General features: G+C 37.9%; 1 protein-coding gene across 7 annotated transcripts in view; it reads left to right on the top strand.

Moving 5' to 3' along the window:
- Nucleotides 1–22,118, top strand: part of CTBP1 (C-terminal binding protein 1) — a 235,048-nt gene that overhangs the window by 194,604 nt on the left and 18,326 nt on the right. For 4 of the 7 annotated variants that reach the window (XM_057376207.1, XM_057376206.1, XM_057376212.1 and 1 more), the window contains 3 exons: nt 3,787–3,941; nt 13,664–13,808; nt 17,609–17,815. In XM_057376207.1, the coding sequence (XP_057232190.1) occupies nt 3,787–3,941; nt 13,664–13,808; nt 17,609–17,815 (507 nt within the window). Of the gene's footprint in view, nt 1–239; nt 457–3,786; nt 3,942–13,663; nt 13,809–17,608; nt 17,816–22,118 lie in introns of all 7 variants that reach the window. The other 3 variants (XM_057376211.1, XM_057376209.1, XM_057376210.1) reach the window with 1 other exon arrangement.

The raw sequence follows: 22,118 nt of genomic DNA, 5'->3' as shown, positions 1-22,118 counted from the left end.
GTGTATTTACAATACACCTGCTGTCCTGAGCAAGGTGCAGTGTGTGTTTTAACACTCCACTGCTTTCCCTGGAAGGGTAACGGCCAGTGACAGCACAGCAGGTGTGGTGGAAAGCCAGCAGCCATAGGGGGAAGGGTAGAGATCCAGTGAGAAGCTTTAACTTCAARTTTCCTGCCTTCTGTGAGCACGAGTCAGACCCTTAATGTTGTTTTAATGTATTGTTTGTGTTTAATTTTTAGTAAAAATTTGAACACCATCCAGGCTACAGAGGTTGCAGTGGATAAGAAGTTTAAAAGCTTTGGTTCAAGATTACAGGAGGCTGCAAGAAAAATTAAAGACATGGAAATGAGGATGGAATGACAGGCTGCTATTTTGCCTCAGAATACTGAAGATTGTAAAGCATTGAGAAATCGAATTCATGACCCTGGAAATCAAGCTCAGATTAAGAAATGTCAGGTTGGTAGGGGTTCCTGAAAGTCTTGAGTTAGGATAAACTGAGATTGTTTTCCCATAACAAAGATAACAGGATATGGGGGTGGATGGTATAATTTATGTTATCTGTGTAATGTGAAATGCTGTACCATATACTTAAATAGGCCAGCTAAGTGAAATTGTTTGTTTTTTTAATTATTTTCCATTTGTGGTGTTGAATGTCACTTTTGACCGTTTACAGTTACTTCTCTGTGGCACAGAGTTGCATGGTTCACTGTAAATGCAGGCATAGAAAATACTGCCCTCTAAACACACAGAGCTTTCTGCTGCCTTTCCAAGGGTCTGCTGCAAACCCAAAGGCACTGTGCAGTGTGACATTTTTAGATAAAAAACGGGCAGAATATATCTGCATGGTGGAAGAAGAAGCTTTTTGTTCAAAAGGTTCTGATTCATAGTGAAGCTGTGTCTTCCCAAATGTGACCTTTAAATAGTGACTGCCRCTGTGATGAAGTTCCTGTAAGTTAACTGAAGTGGGGAGTTACTGCCTGCGATTCAGTGGCAGGATATTTAGGCAGAAAGATTGTGCAACAGGAAGTCTATGCTGAAGTTCAGAAAGGATTTTGGCAAGCAAGGGTTTGTAGGGTTTTTGTGGCCAAGGTCACTGGATCTGTTTGAGTTCTGGGGATTCTTAACAAAGCCTTAGATTTTCTCGGGAGGGTTTGTCCTTCTGGTTGTTTCTTGACTTCTATTCCTGTGCTTTGGGGCTTGGTCTGGCATTCCCCTTAGCRCCAATGTTACAAAAGTAACTTGGTTGACATCTTAGATACACTGGCATGAGGGGAAAACCAGACCACACCTTTGTGTATTTTAGAGAAATCATTATCTTAAAGGGCTCTGTTCGGTGCTGTTAATATTTCATGATTTTCTGAGATAGCTCTAGTCAGAAAAGGATTTCCTAGAAGTGGGAGTTTTTAATCTCATCTACTTTTTTTCAGTTTGGACTATGTGCTCTGCTGTTGAYAGAGGTGCTTTAGTTGTAGCTCTAACCTGTGCCATGTTTTAACTCATTCATCTGCAACAWCTTCAGTATTGAARTTCTGGRTTTTTTTTWAATTTTATTTTAGGTAGCATTCAAACTTACTACTGAAGTTCTGGTGTTGCTCTACTGGCAGGACCATGACCATAGCATTTCAGTTATTGAGTGAGCACAGTTACTCTTCAGCAAGATGAATAGGTCTTGCAATGTCATTTTTACATTTGTTTCTTGACATATTTGCATTTTATTAATGCTGTTATACATACTGGTTTTAAAGAAATGTGAATAAGTCTGTAACATCCTTTATCCTAGCATGTTTTAAAGTAAATTTGATGTGGAGTTTTATAATTTAATTCCATTAAAGGATAGAAKTATTTCCTGAGTAATTAAGTATTTTTATGTAGCATATTGTAGTGTTTGTATCTTGTACCACAGTAGTAGCATGTAATTGATTCACTAAAAATATCTGTATGAGGGTTATGTGACCCTTTTTGGTTCAAACAAGTATCAATAGTAAGTTACCAAGATGCGCAGTTTTCAAAAATTACATTYGAAGATCTCCCATTTAGTTTTGGTGGCTGGATATTACTGAAATAATGTGTCCCAGAAGCATTTCTAAGCTTGTCTATCATAGTAGAGGTTAGGAGTGGGTTTTTACAACAGAGTATGGTTTCCATGGAAAACATTGCAGGTGGGTACTTTTTCCATCTGATGCTGAGAGTACTGCAGTCAGTGCATTGGCATCATCAGATGTTGGGAGATGCTGGAAGTAGAACAGAAAAGAAGCAAATGGRGTGACTCTTGTTCTGTCATCTTCAGGTATAAAAGCTGAATAGTTAAAGAATTGAAATTCTTTAAATTCCAGGTTGTAGTGAGGCTAAGCTATCCTGAGTTGGGTGGGAGTGGATGTGAAATTTTTGGGTTCAGGCTGGTCCATTGAGAGGGACTGTGAGGTCAGCAGTTTCTGGAGCTGTCCTTCAGCCCCAGATCTGAGGCTGGTCCCAGGGGCAGTAATACTCTGCTTCTGTTGAGTTGTGAAAATCCCTCTTCCAGTAGCTAATTTTCTTTGCCACATACCTTGTGCAGCGGGGATTCGACTGATTTTTCCATCCACTTAAAATGCAGATACCAGTCTTTCAGGACTTGCTTTCTGACACAGGCTGGGACTTWATTTCCACAAACAATCCCTGCATCTTAACTGGGACACCTCAGTCATTCGCATTAATGTTGGACTAACTTGGATTATCAAGGAAATAAGCAATGTTTTAAAATTCACACTGGGACAAAAATATGTGTTGAAATTTGTATACAGTAAATGTCTAGCCTGATTCACTTTGCAGTGCTTAAAACTTATTTTAAAAGAAGAAAAAGATCATGTACTTCACTCTTCATTTTGYTTTTCATTATCTCCTTAGGAAGTCCCTTTTTTTCCACCCATGCTTAACTACTTTTTGTAAATGTAATAGTTTAGTATTATTCCCTTGAGTACTTTTGTGTATTAATATCATCTGTATTATTAAAAAGATGCTCTCTAAATATATTAAGGATTACTTTTCATTTCCAGACTCTGTAAAGAGGATGTAAATGAAGTCTTCAGTTTGGACTGATTTTTCTTCTTTTCTTTTTTTGTCACTCCACAGTGTTCCAAGTGTGATGTTTATTTAAGGAGGGACATTTTTTCATGTTTTGTAGGAGTTTTCAGTGGTGGATTAAGTATTATGATGTGTTTGACTAGGCTTTATAGAGCTGTTTTGTAAAACTTTTAAAGTCTAAGCAAACCTACATAGATCAGCAATTTGCCTGTAAACTTGGACACTGGATCTCAGTAAATGCAAAATTTTGCTGTTGTAGGCTTTTTTAAGTTAAATTTTAGTCTCAGCAGAATCGTCATTATATATGTAAATTGAATACTCAAATCCTCASTGAGTTGGTTATGATATTCCATAAGCTGCACTCTTTCTACAAGCCTGGGCAAGATATTTCTCACTCTGTCTGGAGCTCACAAAGGTGTGGAATCCAATCAAAACCTAAAGGTTGGATAAGGTTGCACAGGCACTTCTTATTAGTGCAGTAAAAATGTATCTTTAAAAAAACAAGTATGCTGTTCCCTTTATCCATCTTTCATAATTCAGCCTTCTGAACCTCCATGGAATTTTTTTCTAAGGTCTTTTGTGTTTGCTTGAGTATAAATTTGTTCCTGTTAYATTAGCTTCAGTCCTTGAAATCTTTCTGCCATCAGAATAAACAACACTAGCTATAGCCTATTTTTAATCACATTTGCATGACCTGAATAACAACTCTTTTCTGTTTCTTTGTAGGCATTCGACCTCCGATCATGAATGGGCCCATGCACCCACGCCCTTTGGTAGCGTTGCTGGATGGCAGGGATTGTACAGTAGAAATGCCTATTCTGAAGGATGTAGCCACAGTGGCATTTTGTGATGCTCAGTCTACACAAGAAATCCAYGAAAAGGTAATAYTTGCGAGGTACAACTGAGATGTTTYAGGAAATGCAAATATTTTGRTGATTCGGAGCAGTGTTATGTCAGCTGTGATGTTGTGTTGTTAAAATGTCTGTGGTGAGCTGTGTGTTTGTGTAGTGAATCCTTGGCTGGATGTTGTTCTGCTTACCTACTGAATTAGATTCATGGAGAAAGTTATTTCTGGGCAAAATACTACTATGTGATACCTTGAAGTGCTCCTTGGAAATACTTTCCTAGCTCAGCCTTTGCCTGGAAAGTCAAATCTCACTATTGGATTGTCTGTGTGAGGACCTTCCTGATCTCTTTGTTTAGCCAAGGAATTGTGCAYATTGGGTTAGGCAGCCTTGTGCACTGAGAATTGTCACTGCAGAACAGTTTCAAAACAAATGCTAACCYGGAATTTACATGGAAAATGTGGTGAATGTTAATCTGACTTGAGAGCATGTGCAAGGAATTGAAAACTTCTCTGTCGTCCTTCATAGTGGATCTGCAGAGATAATGTTTGTTGGGGCTTTTTTTTCTAAAATAAAGCTAATTTATAAGGTTTAAAAACAATATTTTTTTTTTAAATTTAGAGGAAGCACAAGCTTTTTTTCTCAATTCCCTTTTATGTTGCTCTATATCAAGAATTAAAATGTGATAGAATGCCTTATTTCTGTGTACTTCTTTTTAATCATGTGGAGAAGTTGCTTCTATTTTACTTTCCTATCTCACACCACTGTTAGAATTTAATACATGGATTGCATTTACAAGGACTAAATGACACACAGAGAATAGGTAATATAAATGCTATTCAACTTTTATTAGCAGATAAGAGCAGTCTGCTCTGTGGGTGAGCACTGTAGTGTTGGGTACCACACCACCTGTATACTTTCATCATTTGCTTACTAAAATCAACACCATTCACGTCTGGTGCACCAGAACTGGGGAATTCCTGGGTGCCATGAATGCCTTGCATAAAAACAGTGGATATTTTCTATTAGCAGTGGTGTGTAATAAATTAACGTTTCAGATCCTGAGATTGAGAGTCAGTGTGTCTCTCAAACCATAGCTTTGGAAAATTATTTGAGTAACTGATAAGTGACAGAAATGATCTGTTACTGATCTTCATAACAGTGTTGTATTGAGAGGATTATACTAAAGCTTGCATCCTTTGCTTTTTATTATATAAAAGTAATTAATTCTCAGCAGGCTCAGTAATGAATCAGGAAAATAGACTTTCACTGTCTGTCAATACAGCACCATAATACAGATTTTCACTTGTCTGAAGGATAAAATTATCCCAAAATGTTTGAGTCTGCCAGGTAATAAATTTCGGCAACAAAAATCACAAACCTTAATTCATTATCMTATTGTTACATTCCTTTAATGTGGACTGAGAAATCAATTTTATGAAGTGTGGAGCATTGTTCACTTCTGTGTGAAAAGTGTTCACTTGTTCATCTGCGAAAAATTTCTATTTTTCACTTATGTTTAGAGTATATTAGTGCTGCTTTATAATACCTTATTTGGAAATGTTACTTTGTTAAATATGAAATGGTTTTCACAAAAGGTTTTGATATTAAGAGTTGCATATTTAAAGCAGAATCTGCAATGTTCATGTATTTATGAATGCACATTCGTGGCCATACTGAATGACGTTCTGTTAATTAAAATACAGATTTTGATGATAGTGAGTTACTGATTTAATATGCTAGCAGATATAGATACATTTAGTCTGAAGTTGTAGGGGCAAGCCAGAGATTGGAAAGTTTAGGATGGGGTTGGAAAGAAGTGTTTGATACTCTTACATGGGTCACTTGTAGATGAATGTATTGGCGACAAAGACATGAACCAAGAATGGGAAGGAAAGGAGTGAATGGCTGCAGAGGGATGTCTAGGAAAGTAGGAAAGAAACCCATATTAACTCAGCTTGCACAGTTGTGGAGCCTTGATCAGGTGGGTGGAAGTAGTTATAACTGAGTTTGAGGAGTGAAAATTCTGGAAACTGGAGAAGGGATTTCTGATGTCCTGAGAAGGTTTCAGGGGCAAGACAGTGGTTTAAAATATTATCTTTCCAGTATTTTAAGGAAGTAGTGTGGAAAGCATACTTTATCGTAGTTTGTGAGACAGCAAAGCACGAGCTACGTAGTTTTTCATAGAGGATCAAGCAGGCTGAGAGATTTTAAYACATGTGGAAGGAGGAAAAGAAGTRAAGATTTCAATGCYATTTGTGTGCAGAGTCAAAAGCAGGATGTTAGCAAATACCTTACTAGGTGTGCTCATTAAAGAAAGTTTTCTCCAAACTTGCTAACGCCCCAGTTGCAGTTCTGTAGCAATTCCCTTCTGCAAAGAGTTCATTTATCAATCACTTTTTATGGCTGTGAGATTAAAGTATGGAAAATAAGTAACAAGTTGTGAAGGCACAAAGAAATAATCACATATTAGAACTCTGCTTCATCTCAGGTCAAAGCATTCATTCTTTGTTCCACTGCTTTGGAAAGCAGCTTGGATGCTGAAGATATATTTCCTTCCTTCTGAAAAATCAGGCTGCCAGTGCTTAAGTGAATACTGACATTTACTGAGAGTCACCCAAGGTTTTGAAATAACTTTGAGAGGACACTTATTACACTTCTTCAAAAATTGCTCATGTGTTAGATTCTGCTTGGTTTTGGTTTGTCTCTTTGTTTCTTTCCCATTCTCCCTAGAAAAAGCAGTTTATTTTCAAGCCAGTCTGCAAAGGCTGCAATAGATGTGTTTATCCCTTAACCCCTAAGTTCTGTTTGGTTGYAGATGTTGCATATGGCTGTGTGAAGTTGAGCATTACATTTGTCAAACTGTTACCATGGGATTGCTTGAGAGTTCGGTTCATTGCATTCTATCAGGAAACTTCTGTCATTTAGGGTAAAAATATTTTAAGATTTCAGTGTTTAAATTTCTTTCTTATTAGAGATTGCATTACTGTCTATAAAAGTTACTCGCTGTGCTTAAATTGGCTTTTATTTTACAATTAATGATGTGTAAATAAGTTCTCTCAGTAACTATCTAAGACTGCTTCCAAGTGTAAACAGTGTTTTGGTTTGTTCTGCCAAAAATACAGTTGTTCATCCAAAAAAATTATTTAAAAACACTTAGCTTGCTTCCATCCTCATTCCAGGTCAGCTTTCTTTTTTAACTATCTGATGCTCTGTTGTCTGTTCTCYTTTCTTTCCCAATCCCTCTTCATTTCAGTGCCATTCACAGTTTGCTGCTTTTCCTGGCTCCTTGGCAACCTACCCAGCACTCTGATTCCTGCAATAYTGCTGCTCTTTTCCACTTCTGTACCGTTGAAGGCATGACAGACTCAAGCACACCCTTGAGGTCTTTGTGTTGCCCGAGATTTTTTTGAATTTGTGTTCTTTGCTTTTTGGGCTTCCTGCCCTTTGCTGTGTRTTCTGTAACATGGAAGTGCTGTGTAGATCCAGAGGGATGAATGTAAACATTATGTGCAAGAGCTGGCAACAGACATGTCAACCAAGCAGAGAGAAAAKAGTGATTCTTGCAAACCCAGATGAACAGACAGGAAGCACAACTGATTAGGAATGGTCTTTAAAACAAAATGTATGGGTTGGAAGGAAGTGAAGAGTTTATTTGAAGCTGAGTGCGTTTTATCGTTCTCCTTTTTTCTGTAATTACGTGCTTCCCTACATCTTGTTGCCAATCAGGTAGAAGGAAAAAAGTGTGTGAGGTTGATCRGATTTACAGCTTCAAGCATTTACCCAGTTCACTAGAACACTGAAAAAAGCAGTGGCAAGTCCTTGGGTAGAARTGGGAACAGAGTGTGAGTGACAAACCTGTGCCTCAGCCTTTGCAGAGATTGAGGTAGAATGTGTCAGATCCTTTGATTCCTGTTTTCTGAGCACAACATAAAATAATTTTCAGAAGTATACTACATTTCCATATTTGTAGTTTTACGATAAAAAAACTTAAAGCTGAACTTCCTRTTCAACAGSATTTGAAAGTTTTCAGTCACACTTYTRCATARGARTTAAATGTAGAAATTGTTCTAGTGATGGCAGTTTTATCAAAGACCATGGCAAAGAAGAGCTGAAAAGCCACACATGTTTTGAAACTGGTACAGACAAATTCAGAGCAGTTCTGTTGTTGAGCTCTTTGATTTATCCCGCTTGCATCAATGGTTAAGTGAGAATTTTTCCAGCTTCCAATTCTTTGTTTAGCAGTAAAGTTTCAATCTTGTGTTTGCACCATCAGCTGTTTATATTCATGATACAGTTGAAGCATTTTAGTTTTCCATCAGATTTAAATACTCGAAGAATATACATAAAAAGGAAGGATCCTTGTTCTAAACAATAGCATCTGTTTGGGAACAGGTTGTTGCCTCAGAACTGATCGAAAACCTTGTGAATGTACTGAAACCAAATRAGCTTTGGATCAGATTCCTTATGAAGCACTCCAGAAAAAAAACGGGTTGATGCACTGTCACCAGTGACTTCCATGACTCCATAATGATCTTGTGGTATAGATGTTCAATCTACTGTAGTGTCTGATAGGCTTGACCTGAACTGGAACACRATTCAGCCTTATTAACAGAGAAACTAACACTCAGAACTCCTATTAAAGATTTTTCATTAAAGCCTTTTATTTGGTAAAAACAGCTTCAGAGTCTACATTCTCAAATGGACTTCTATCATTGAAACTCCATGTAATGGTCAGTAAATCCTGGCTTGAATATACTATTTAAAAGGAAGTTGGGTTTAGACTACAAAGTTTATTTATGTAGTTATGTGTGTATTTGTATGTATAGATTTTTTAATACTATTTTTAGAACACAAGAAATACACTATCAAATATATATGTCGTGTGTATATATATATATGTAGTATATATAGTGTATGGATATATAGGCTTTTAGAGAGTGTTTTCAGGAGCCTACAAGTTTTGTTTATGTTGGTGTAAAATATTTATACTTGTATTTATGGACAGCATAAACTTAAGTATTAATGTTTAGGGTCCTCACTAGAGAGTATCCTGGCTGAGTAAAGTTTATRTGAAATGGGTGGGTTACTGACAGCACCATGGATCACGGGAGTCTAACAGGGAGCTGAGAGCTTGTAAAGAGAAGCAAAAACTTGTAAAAAGCAGCACAATCTAACAGAGCTTTAGAGAGACACTAAATACCACTTGAGCACACTGGCTTTTCTTTTTGGCTGTAATGCTCTTGGTTTCACATGGACCCTTTGCAATGTTGTAGTGAGACTTTGAGAGCAGCTCCTGAGTCTCTGCAGCATTCCCCATGTGACAGACTATTGATTACAAATTCAACGTGCAGCTGCTTTTTGCAAGTTAAATAAGGCAAAGCCTACTCCGTTTTGGTACATTTGTTCCACCCAAATGTGCAAAATATCTCACGTCTGTTGGTGACACTGGAACATATTTTTTTTAGAGATGACACATCAAACCTCACGCCCAAGAAATGCAATACTTTGTAGATTCTAGAAGAGCACTTTATAGTGATGATTTTTGTTTATGATTGATACCTTGTTGTATTCAACATGTAATTTACAATTTTTTTTTGTTTCTACATTAACACACTGTGGCGTTTTATGTACTGTGTTATGTTTCTGTGCTCTGGATTTGATCCATGAGCATCTGGGATCAGCCTCTCATAGTCAAATCTGGAAGTGTCTTGAGATGCTTCAAGAGGAGGAGGCCTTGCTGTTTGGTTCTTAGAATGTAATGATRTGTTTATATGTTTTTATAAAAGTAAGCAATGTGCTCAGAGCTCTTCCCCAAATAATGAGATGTTTGTGTTACAGTGGTGACTGTGATGTATGGCATGAGGTCTAAAAGCATGGTGCTGAAAGAAGGGGGGAAAATGTAGATGAGAAAATGTTGAAGAAGGATTTCAACCTTTGGTGATCAGTACTCAGGATTTGTTAAATTCTTGATAATAGGAATGTCTCCTACTACTGTGTCGTCAAGAGCCACAGTGACCTGGCACGTTGTGAATGCTCAGAAGTCATTTTGAGGTTGAAGAATGGCAAAAAGACCTGTCCAAACTGTTGTGATTGAAAAAGCTGTCAGCTCCTGGAATAGGGTAYGAAAAAGGCTTTCAGCAGAGGGCTGTAGCTCCACCTGGAAGTCAGTCAGAAAGGATAGAAATTAGGCAGATGAGCTATATAATCATTGGGGAGCAGAAGTACGCCAGCTCATGTTCGGTGTTTCAGCTTTTGCCTCAGATCCTTTCTTCCCAGAGAGCWCAGTTGCAGTGTGATGAAAGCAGGAATGGCTGTTGGAGGAGCACAGCTGACTCTGCTCATTTTCTATCAGGTTTTTCCATTGCCTTTCCTCCCAAGAAATCATCAAAGAGCGTGCTCTGACTGCCACATACTCAGGCTGGTCTGGAATTTTTTCYTTGCCTGTTATCTCGCTCACAAGTTTGATCTCCGTAATAAAATTGTACTTGAATTTGGTAAAAATTCCTTCAAGTTCTTTCTGGAAAATRATGGGGAAGAACCTCATATTCTTCCTGATTTTCTCAGTGCATCCACCACTTCTGTTAAATCATCAGCAAATTGCTCTTATGCAGTTATTTTTTCTAAAGATAATTTCGTTTTCTGGAATTGTTGATATTTTCTTTGGCTGGATGCCATTTTCATGTGTTAACTTAAGTCTGTATATAAGTTTGATTTTACTCATTGAAAATTTTTTTCAGACTTTGTGTGCATTTAATACATGTAATGAGTGAGAATATAATTTATGCAAGTACAGAAAATTCCAAATTACAGAAGCTTTCACCATTTTTTTACTCTTAAGTGGCATTATTAACATTCACCAGTGCTGAATGTTTCTAACTTAGTATTTTCTGCTATTATTTTCTGCCTTTCTGGTATATTTTGATTACATGTCCAGTTGCAAAAAGCAGTAAGATAATTAAATTATCAAATTAATGTGATAAAACACACTTGCAGGGTATTACATTTTTAGCAGTGGATTTCCTTGCTAACTAGCCTGTAATCCTAGGTGAGACTCCATCACTAAATAGAAAWTCTAAAAGATTTGTCACTTGCATCTACTTGTTCCATATCCCATATGATGGGTAAGTGCCTGTGGAAATAGCTAGTGTCAGCRTTAAGCTGTAGGTAGGAAATATTTTTCCTTTTATTGAACACATTCCCAAGCTTTCCAGTACTTTCCTATCTCCTCCTAGTGCCAAGCCATAACCTAGATGGACCCAAAAATGTAATGGGTCCAGGCCAGTGCTCTTAGAGCCCAAATGACAGTCTTGGCGGGCTGAGTTAATAAAATACACGATTATGAAACGAAATACTGCTCCCCAGAGTGAAACACTGATTTGAAAATACAGATGTGTGAGCCAGTTCAGCTGTCCTTTAGCCCCTGTTGGATGCAGTCCTTAAAACCATGGTGGCTCTGCACCCCAAAACAGACACAGCACTGGCCTTTTCCAGTCTGGAAGAGGAGGCTCTGGTTGTCAGAGAGCCTTAGGAGARCACATCCCTAAGTTCTAAGATTCTCCAGTTTTTGCTCTTCTGACAGCTACACAGATGATGTTTTCTCCTGCAGTGCAGCCATTCAGAGCAACTTTTGGGAGGGAAAATATATGTGATACGACATAGAATAGGGGATGTGGCTTCTTGGAGACAACCAGGATATTATAAAGAACTTGACCTTGAAGCTTGAAGCAGCAAGTGCTGCAACTGAGTTTGGAGAAATTTCCATTCATTGAGACTGGGAGAGTCTCTTGAACAATTTTATTTCAGCCTCTAGTGGGAGCAGAAATATCCTAAGGRCATTTTAGATGGGCTCTCTGGTCCTAAGAAGGACTGGTTCTTCTGTAAGTACCTCAGCTTTGGTCCATTCCWGCTGCAATGTCACTGGAGAAGCAAACCCCATAAACTTCAGGGTTTTTATTAACTCTGGGTAACAGCTCAAGGTAACACATTCTGATGAGTGGAGTCTTTCTGATTGGGAATTGCTGGATRTAATCTCCAAAGGACTTATTTGCACCATTAAAATCAAGGAGTTTTGTGTGTGTGTAATGATTTTATAAGATCAGAGCCTACAGCTGGTCTTTGAATTATGTTGTAGCTGCATTCTTTAAGGATGTGTAATTTGTAATTTTTTTTTCAGTTCTTACTAATAAATGCAAATTCTGCTCAGAGGAATCTGGTCTTTATCTGACTTAGAACTGGCATTCTCAGTCCAGAAACACATGTTRAAATAGCATAAATAATTTTGTGAAGTATTCAGTAAGAAGTGCTTTTCTTTCATTTTTTTGGAGTTTGGTTTTATTTTTTTTTAAATTTTTTTCTTCATGTATATTAATTTCAAACACTGCTGCAGATCCTGGGTTCCTGCAAATATCAACCTCTGTGTGAAAGACTGATTTACTGGAGTAGTTATTTTTAAAATTTTGTATGTTTATGATCTTWACTGACCTTGCAGAAATGTTCATATGAGCAGAAATAATTCAGATGACAGAATCTGTGCATGGACCAAACCCAAAAGTCTGTTGAATAAGAAATTTAGCGTCTCTACAGACCTTTTATGTGAAGTGTGTCATAGGAATCTCTTGAAGTCATTACAGCTGCCTTAGCTCCTGAAATGATTTATCCCTGTTTTGTATCTTGTAGAGCGATTAGGACCTTAGCTAGTGCATTGAAGGTACAAGCACTGAGAAGTATTTTGAAGAAGTAAAATCATGCAATTTGCATATAAAGAGGAAAACACTGTCTGCTGTCTGAAAAATAAGCTTGCACCAGCTGTGTGGGGTACAGTGTCACTGTTTGGTAGCAGAATTCAAAACTGCTGGGCATGTCTGGCTCCTTTCTCCACACCCCTCCCTCTCCCTACTCCACACCTCTTCCTCTTAAATTCTCTTTGAGTAGGTTGGATGCACTCTAAYGTAATTTAACTTGTCAGGGGCTGAATATATTTTATTTTTGCCTTTTTTGGTGCTCTTTCACAAGTTTAAGGTTTTTTTCTGCAGCATTTTTGCTTTGACGCAATTTCTTATTTCTCTGAGGTTTTTTACTTTCCTGGATAATGGCAAGTTTGGCATCTCAATTAGTACCTATTTGTGTGACATCCAGCTCTCCATCAGTGAGAGCTTATTTTTAGTGTCAGTAAACTGAGGGGCAAAGACTTTTCTTTTATGTGACTTGACCGATTTCACTCTCCCTTGTTGGATGTGGTTTATGATCACTGAATGTTTTCTATTCAGGTATCAAAAGGTTTAGCAGGGCAGTGAATGCCTGTACCACTGTGTGTGGTGAAGAGATACWGGTCTGTAACTCCATTCAAAGCTGAGTGTCAGCTGCCTAAGCATAAAATACTCACTGTGGGGTGTGTTTGCTCCTGTGTTGTGCTGCTTCTGCGTGTGCAGATGCAGTCCAGTGGCACTTGTACTTGGGGTCAGCATTGCAGAGCATTTCCTGTGGGATGAGAAGAGTTTTCGCTCTTGTTAAGAACATAAATACAGATCACTCAGTTCTTTTAAAGCTGATCCCATCATGCTAGAATGRAGACTTACATGAAAAAGGCTTATCAAGAGGCTGGAAGATAATTGGAGAAGTAACATTTAAAAACCCCATAATCTGTATTTAATGTTTTTACAGTCTTTATATACTTGAAAATATGTGTATGAGATTAAGCTGAGACTCTGTGAAGGACAAATATAAAATAAGTGKTTTTTCTTGCATTTTATTTCTAGGTACTAAATGAAGCAGTGGGTGCACTGATGTATCACACTATAACTTTAACTCGAGAAGACCTGGAGAAATTTAAAGCACTTCGAATAATTGTCCGAATTGGCAGTGGTTTTGATAATATTGACATCAAATCCGCTGGAGATTTAGGTATGGCTGTTAAAGACTTTATTTTGCATCTTATACTTGCCTCAAGAAACCTGATAGCATCTAAATCTTTGTATTAATGTTTTCTGTGTATTTTATACTAGCATCATATGTAAGCTGTATAATTTTCTCATCAGAGTATAAAAYTCATTATGGAGATACTAGCATTAGTTAATTAAGTGATAATATTAACAGCTTTGTGGTAGGATGACARTCTGCCTGCTCAATATAAACCCAAGGAGTAAGGCCATAATTTTTCATCTCTTTCTTTTTTACCCCAATTGTATATTTTAACTACTACTGCTGTAATCCAATTACAAAATATAATTCCATCACCATGGCATGCTGCTTCTGTTTGAATAAAAAATGAGATCATTATCAACTGTCTGAGACTTATTTATGATGCATGAGATTTAGTACTAAACCACTCCATAAAACAGAAATACCGATTTTATAGGAGAATTGGTTGTTGCTGTTTCAGAATAAATTCAGCTACTGGAATTGTGAAGAGATGGTGCTTAATGTTTGACTGTAAAAAAAGCAACAATCTGATACTTTCCTTACTTTAGGTTAAACTAKCTCCTCCCTGTAATCTAAAAGTCAACCCTACCTCTCAGACTTAAAGTTTTCTGCATTTATTTTCCYCARTTGAGGTGACCAATTGTGTTTCCCWTTATGCTCTGGGAATTTATTTCAATGTGGCARTGCTTAGTTGTAGCAATAATGTCACTGATGCAGTGGGGAGCTGTAGTGTGCTCTGTTACCAGCAAATGATGTAAAATACTCGCCTGTTGTCACAGTGGCAGAGCCTTAACCACTCCTTGGTGAGTTTTATAAAGGTCAGGGCTGAAAGTGTGCAAGGCTGTGTTCTGCCTGCTGTAAACAGTGCCACAGTCAGGGACATGTGTTCTGAGCCTCAGAAGACTTGGGCATKTGGAGAGATTGGCCTGGGGTAAAAGCCTAGATCAAAAGCCAAAATGTAGGTGCAGATCAAAGGCTCTGACCAGTCAGGTGCCAAATTTGTGGAGAAAATCCCTGATAAGAGGAAGATCTTTTTGCTGGCTGTTTCTTCTGCAGGTCTCTGTGCTGAATTGTAACCCAAATTTATAACTTAARTGCAGCCACATAACTCTTCAMGCCAGAGCACTGCAGACTTGAAAAGTTCTATTTCATTTGAAATGCTAAATGGCCACATTCCTCATCATTGCRTTATTTCATGGTTAGACTGAGTTAYAAAGTTAGGGTCTAACCTGTTTGTGCATCCTTTAATTTACAAAATAGGACTGTCCACTCTGTCAAAAGGCAGTAAATGCTGGAAGGATTACAGTGTAAAATCTCTAATTTTAATGTAAAGTTCAGGTGAAATGGKTTGAATGAAATACTGTATACTGAGACAAAAAGCCTTCCATTTGTTTAACTAGTGCAAATACAAATATTAAGGAGGGTAATGTGAGCGTGATCTGCTCTTTATAAAAAGCTCTGATTTGCTTTTGAAATGTAGATTTAGACCACAGAGTGAGTCCAAAATTTTCCTGAACTTGCACAGTAACTTCCTGAGTTATTTTTCATAGAGCTGGCACAAGGGGTTGTTACTAGCTTTTCCTATTAAGCATTATATATTAGCACTTCTAATCTTCTTAGAAAGCATGAAAATATGTGGTTTTTGGATAAAACCTGAAAATACATACAAGTCGTGGGTGTAGCTGCATGCAGGTGAAGTGAGAGCCAAGGTAATGCCTGTTGACTCCTGCATTTTTCAGCTCTGAACCTCTGCACAAAATCACTGAAAGTAGTGGAAAAAAGGAAAGGGAAGGGAGCATAGATGGATGGATATGAGATGAGAATGTGCTGTCTTTGCCCATGTGAAATGTCTCTTCATTTCCTTGCCTCTCTCTTGCTGCTTTTTGTGGTTCACTATGTCTCTGCCTTTCAAGAGAAGCTTTTAAATTTGAAGAAAAATAGGGAAAAGTAAATTCCTGCCGTTCAGAAGAGAAATTGTCTGACTTCTSTTCCCTCMGTTTCCTAAGGAAATCCATTAGGGAGGAAGGTATATTATTTCTCTTCCCAAATACATAAYTCCTTAAAATCATTTTAAAGTATAATTTTGTTGCTGTAAGCTATTAGGAGATTGATTTATTAAATTTGCTTTGCCCTCTAAAATGTACACTGTTGCTCCATGAAAAATACTTTTTTTTTTGTATAAACAAATGGTGTTTAATATGAGGTACTTAGAGAGATGTTAGTTTTCAGTCTTTCACCTCTATCCCCCAGTTAAGCTTTTTCCCCATTTTTAAAAATGKTGAGTTTCCTGCTATCATTGATGTTAGTAGGATGCCAAGATTAATATTCCAGTAAATGATGCTGGTATATCTTCTTGTAAGTCTTAAGGGCAGTGACTCAGCAGACAGGCTTATCTCTGTAGCAGAGGAAAGAAAAATAGTTCTGCAAGTTCCTTGTGCTGGTTTTTGGTGATGTAGAGAAAGCTGTAAAAGAGCACTAGGCAGCAGAATAAAGGCATTTGAATGTAAAACATAGATAAATATAGTATGAGATTATTATTTGTCAKATTGTTGCTGTTTTTGAAGAGAATGTTTCTTCTTTTTCACTTCATAAGATACGCTGGCATTAGCTGAGGACTTACTGAATATTTAGTTATGTAAAAACCTAAACAGTGAAAACAGGTTTTTTTTTTTCTCCACCATGAAATTATACTGTGTGCTGTTTGTTGTCTCAGTCAGCAGAACTGAGACACAAACATTTGTGGGAGCTGGTGATTAGAGAGAGAACATGCAGTACATGGAAAGACTGAAAAGAGACAAGTCAGAAAGGGCACAAACTTTTTCAAGCAAGCRTTTTGCAACATTTTGCTGTGCATTGAGTACTGGAAGGTAACAAGCTGAATGGGATAATTTGCATTCAGTTGCAATCACTTGTTGCCTCATCTGTTTTTTAAGTAAAATAGGCTTATTCTAAGTCTTGAATCAATCCACCTTCCACAGTTTTCTGTGGAGATGTGTAACGCTTTAAGCTGCTTGATGTAATGCTTGTTTAAACTGGTAACTTCAGTTTAGGAATATGGACTTAATTTGGCATTACCTTTRCATGCCACACAGAAGCAGATTTTGTGCTTCCCCATTGACAATTAGATGGGTTCTCTTTAATTTGGGGGACCGGGAAAGGACTGGGATTTTATTTGTTGTAATTCTAAAAAGCCCTGTGCAGTACATAACAGATTTTCCTTCCCTGTGTCATCCGTGTACCTGTACGTGATTTGGAATTACAAAGCTCTTACAGGATGATTGTTAAGAGTTGCTGTCATTATAAAKTACTTTATCCTTTTTGTAACTTGCRTAGATAGCTTTTGGGAAGGTATCTGCTCAGTGATGGAAAGCTAACTCACACAGTGAAACCTAAACCATGATCATTAACCACACCGTGGACAGCAAGGCAGATTTATCTGCTGTTCAGAACACTAAGTTTACTAAATGTAAAACACTTACCAAGACTCATGTTGTAAACTATCAGACATCTTCAGTCCTTTCCTTTTGTGGCTTCAGTGGTCTATTTACCATCCGCCTTAGTTTGCAGTAAATAAAAACACAGTAAGTAACAATAAAAAATCAGAGAAATAAGTTTGCACATATTTATCGGGTATTCTATCTGCCATTACAATCAGAAACTTGGTATTTGTGCAATTCACGTTGAAATAGCTGTAATTTTAAACATCATMCTCCTGTGTTGCTGTAAAATGGGGAAAAGTAAGCATTGTTTGGCAACTGGCATCCTCTCCCCGTTGCTTGCAGGGATCGCCGTGTGTAACGTGCCAGCCGCCTCSGTAGAAGAAACGGCAGATTCCACCATGTGCCACATCCTGAACCTGTACAGGAGAACCACCTGGCTGCACCAGGCTCTGCGGGAAGGCACGAGGGTACAGAGCGTTGAACAGATTCGGGAAGTGGCCTCTGGAGCTGCCCGGATCAGAGGGGAGACCTTGGGCATTATTGGATTAGGTATGTTGTTTTCATAGGTGGTTTCGTGCTCATTGCTGTCCATTGCTTAAAAAAAAATGGTGAAGATTTGAGCTGTGAAAATGGAACACTTGTTTCACCCCATGTCTAGAGTTGTTTATAATCCCTCTTCATTCCTGATGTTTATATAACTCAAATGTTTTCCCTTTGGACGTAATAATTTTCCTCAGAAAACTTAACTTTATTGCTGATATTTTCTCAATTGGGTTTCTGTCTTTTTGTTGCCATATTGCTTGCTGTTGGGCACGCTGCTTGTAAGAGAAGGACACACCCTTTTCCAGGACAAGGATCCTTCAGCCCAGTTGATTGTTTATGTTTTATCTCTTATCCATTGTCATATCTGGTTTGGTTTGAGCTTTCTTCCTTCTACTGTTTTTTGTGTAACTAAAAGGTCTTTGTTGCAGTAACATCCTGCAGAGCAGTTATTTGATGCATTTSATTGAGCTGGATCTGAAATTGTATTTCAACTCTTAATGAGAGGAAAAATATATGCAAGAAAGTTTGAAAYGTTTCCAGACCTATTAAAATCACCTACTTACCTCTCTGAGTGACCCTAAATGTTTTTCAGCATCCAACAGATGGACAGGCTTGTTCAAGATGAATTAATTACTGTCTGTTACAGAAGTAGAGAAGAAAAACAAGCAAGTCAGTTTCTATATAAAAATTATTCAGTCATRTGCTTGTCTTACACAGGTCTGATAGACTGTGGATGTAATTGCTGTGCTATTCATCCACAGGAATTAATAATACGATTTTGACAACAAAGCATCATGCTTAAATGACTGCTCCAGTTACACATTGCTTGCTGTCAAATAAGTCAAGCCATGAGCTCTTACTTTTGGAAGCTGAAAAGAGCCTGGTGTTATATAGTACTCATTTAAATGAGCATGCAATACACCAGAACCATCTCACAATCAAAGAATTGCCTTTAAAATATGACTTTAAAGAAGTTAGTAATGAAGCTGCTTTCTCAAATCTAAACTCACATAATTATGCATCTCATTTAAACACACAGTGATTATTGTGCTCACAGACATAGCATCTGTACATAACTAATAGACAGTTGCCTGCGGTGTTTCTAAAATGGAAATTCATACCTGGTTTTTGAAACATGCAGTGTGCATATCTGGAAGTATCTGTGCTGTTGTCATTCAGTTTGGGATTTTTTTTTTACTGAGCAAATTTGTATTTGAGATTAGGACCAAGTCTTTCATCAGTGATTTCCTTAAGTGAGTTTTGTTGGTTTTGGTCTTGATGACTGAAGAGTGTAGTGAAACAAATGAATCATCAGATGGCTTTATGTGTACAAAGCTTTACAAAATGCTGGGTTTTGGTTTTAGTTTTAAAAAGCAAGCCTGTTGTGTGCATAATATACTAAAAAAGCTAGGAAAATCTGATTTTTAAGAGCACATATCTGTTGCAAATATTAACCAATCATTATCTCTAACCTTTTGTTATTCCTGTATAATTCCTGTAATAGAATATTCACAATTTAAAGGAATATTAAATTATAAAGTCAATTTTGAGAACTTCCAGTCTTTCTTCTTGTTTGTGCATGTGCATAGGCACAACACTTTGATTCTGACCTCATAGTTAGTTCTGATAAACTACTATGAATCTTTGTATTAATGAAGAGTAAAAATGCAGACTTGGAAGATTTACCAGAATTTCTGTGTGAGCATTCAGACACTTAGGCTGTGTTGTGCACTCTATTCTAGTACAGATCACTGTAAGAGGTTACCTGTCTTGAATTTCAGACTCAAATGTATATTTATAACCAAAAGATTGTTGTCCCTAGGTTGTGTTTCTTCACTGAGTGGCATCTCCCCGCATCTGGAGTTCTGCCTCAGTTTATTATTTAGACATGTCAGTGTCAGAAGTGATGATCCACCCAGATGCTATGAAGTGAATGTGTTACATACAAAATAAACAGTTCTCATCATCTGTTGCTAAGCCTTTCCTCTGTTTCTGTGTAATGTCTCAGTTTCTGTCCTTCGTCATTAACGTGTGTCTGAGATCATCTCCTCTCAACCACAACTATGTTTCTCTGTTCTTGTCTTAAACTTGTGGTCTCTTCAGCAGTGGATTGCTGAAATTTTKCACTTTGCTGCTGCAACAGCTAACTGCAGACCTTAACATCTGTTCCTGGGCTTTTCTCTTGTTCTGCCAAAGAGAAACACCCTAGCTCTTGCCTATCTCTGTGCTAGGGAATGACTATTTCTCCAAAGTTTCAGCTACTCACTTCCTTATCCACTGATCTAGCCAAGTTTCGTGACTCACTTGCCTTCTTTCCATCACCCACTCTCTTCTCTTTGCCTCCTCTCATGCATATTCCTGCTTTGACACTTGGTCTGTCCTGCTTAATCCTATTACTTCGAGTTCTTCTTTTAAAGTTAACCCCATCTCTCATCCTCTGCTTGTATTGAGCTTGAAGATAAGCAGAGACTCAAGAGCATAATGCCTCCTTCATGTGCCTCTTGGATCCCATCCATCATTGTTGTGATGTTTGGTTAGCCCCTGAGCTCCTTAGGGCACAGCCCATGCCTCTTTCTGTCTTTGTGAAGTGTCTGATTCTTTGAGCCTTACATAAATAATAATATCACATCATTAAACAGCTGTCTTTGTCACTTTTAATCTTTATTACTATCTGGTGTCCTCTGTTTCAAGTGATGCATCACAAGTGTGGGTAATAAGCCCTGTATTGAAAAAAAAAAGGTATATTTTCTCCTTGTAGAAATGTAGGGTTTGTATTTTTTAAAGGAAGAATATTTATGAGCAGCAGTGTAAGTACTTGGATGAATAGACATCTGGCCCTGGTTCTGCTCTAATGATAATTTTACAGCAGTGAAGGCAGTGAAGTCACACTCCCTTTCCCTTCCTTCTCAGTGAGAAATGCTGATGACTAATGACTAAYGCATTTCCTCACCCAAGAAAGGTGAAATTCTTCCAAATAAATTTGTCTCCACATCACAGTGAATGTCATCACTCAGTTTGTCTTTCCTCACCTGCTCTCCTCTGTCAACAGTCCCACAGCCCTACCTAGATCTTGGCCAAATTACTAACCTGTGTTATAAGACAGTAAGGCTTAAGAGTTGGGTGTTATTACTCTGCCATAAATGATCTACTCTTAGCAGTCCTGCTGGCTCTCTTAATGTGCTCAGCAGGAAATGTAACAAAACAGCACTCTCCACATTTCAGAGTTCTCCAAGAAGGAGGAAAGATTACCCATATTCTCCATTGCTGCTGCACAGGCAGGGAAGAGCTGCTAAGTGAAATCACTTTTCCTTTCCATGAAATTTTTCAGTCAGGTCATCATCACTTCTGTGGTATCAAGGTCATTTTATAAAACTTTGTGGTACCAGCATAGGATGAGTGTTCATTGCCCAGGGACTCAGCAGGGTCCTTGACCTGCAGCTGMTGTATTGTCGCACTCAGATCAGATCATTGGCAGGGTCAAGGTCAGAGACACTTTTAAATTGGGATACTTGGATTGGGGGGAGTTGTGAGTCTTGTGGAGGAGAGATTGCATGAGGCTCTAACAGGAAACTTGGCGGTTAGAGTCTCTATTCTGAAATGATGAATGGACCTTGCTAGAACTTTTGATTTCTAAAATGTACACTTTTGCTGCTTTCTGCTTTTTACAATTGTGTGCAACATACGTTTTCTGCATTCTTCTCACASTACAGACCAAGAAGTTCATTTAAGGTTTTGAATGTAAGATTTTGCCCTCCCTGGAAGTAGCCCTGAATATTCATAACCATTTGATGTGCTCTTAACATAGAGTTGTCCTGAAGGTGGGATGCTTTGTGTGCTGTATTGTCCTCAGTGTGCTGAACTGCCTCTCATACCCAGGAGAGTCTTATATAAAGAGAGAGTCTTAGAAGTTTTTCAGGAAAGGAAGAAAAGGTCATAGGTTTGTGGTTGTTCTTTATTGTCASATGGTAGTTTAAAAAGAAATTGGCAAATTCCTTGTGTTTAGCTTTGTGTTTAACAGCCAGGATAAATATGAATTTTGCAGAACAGTTTTATCCCATAAAATATTTGTAATAGGAGAATTCTGGTTGAAACTGTATCTGAACACTCAGATGGGATTCTTGAGTGTTTCTGAAGGAAACTTTAGTGCCCATTGAAGAAGGCTTTGGTTTATTGGTGTGGCTGGGTGAATGAAGAGCATAGCTTTAGCTGAAGAGGGTGTTGTGAGAGATGTTGCTGTCGTGAATCCCCTCAGGTATTCATGTTTTAAAGAGTGTAAAAAAAGGAACAGATGAGAGAACATTGCATATGA

This window comes from Malurus melanocephalus, unplaced genomic scaffold (genome assembly GCF_030028575.1).
Source record: "Malurus melanocephalus ecotype Western Australia unplaced genomic scaffold, MMel_1.1 scaffold_274, whole genome shotgun sequence".
NCBI lineage: Eukaryota > Metazoa > Chordata > Aves > Passeriformes > Maluridae > Malurus > Malurus melanocephalus.
Note: the sequence above shows the minus strand (reverse complement) of the source record. Positions and strands in the feature narration are given on the sequence as shown.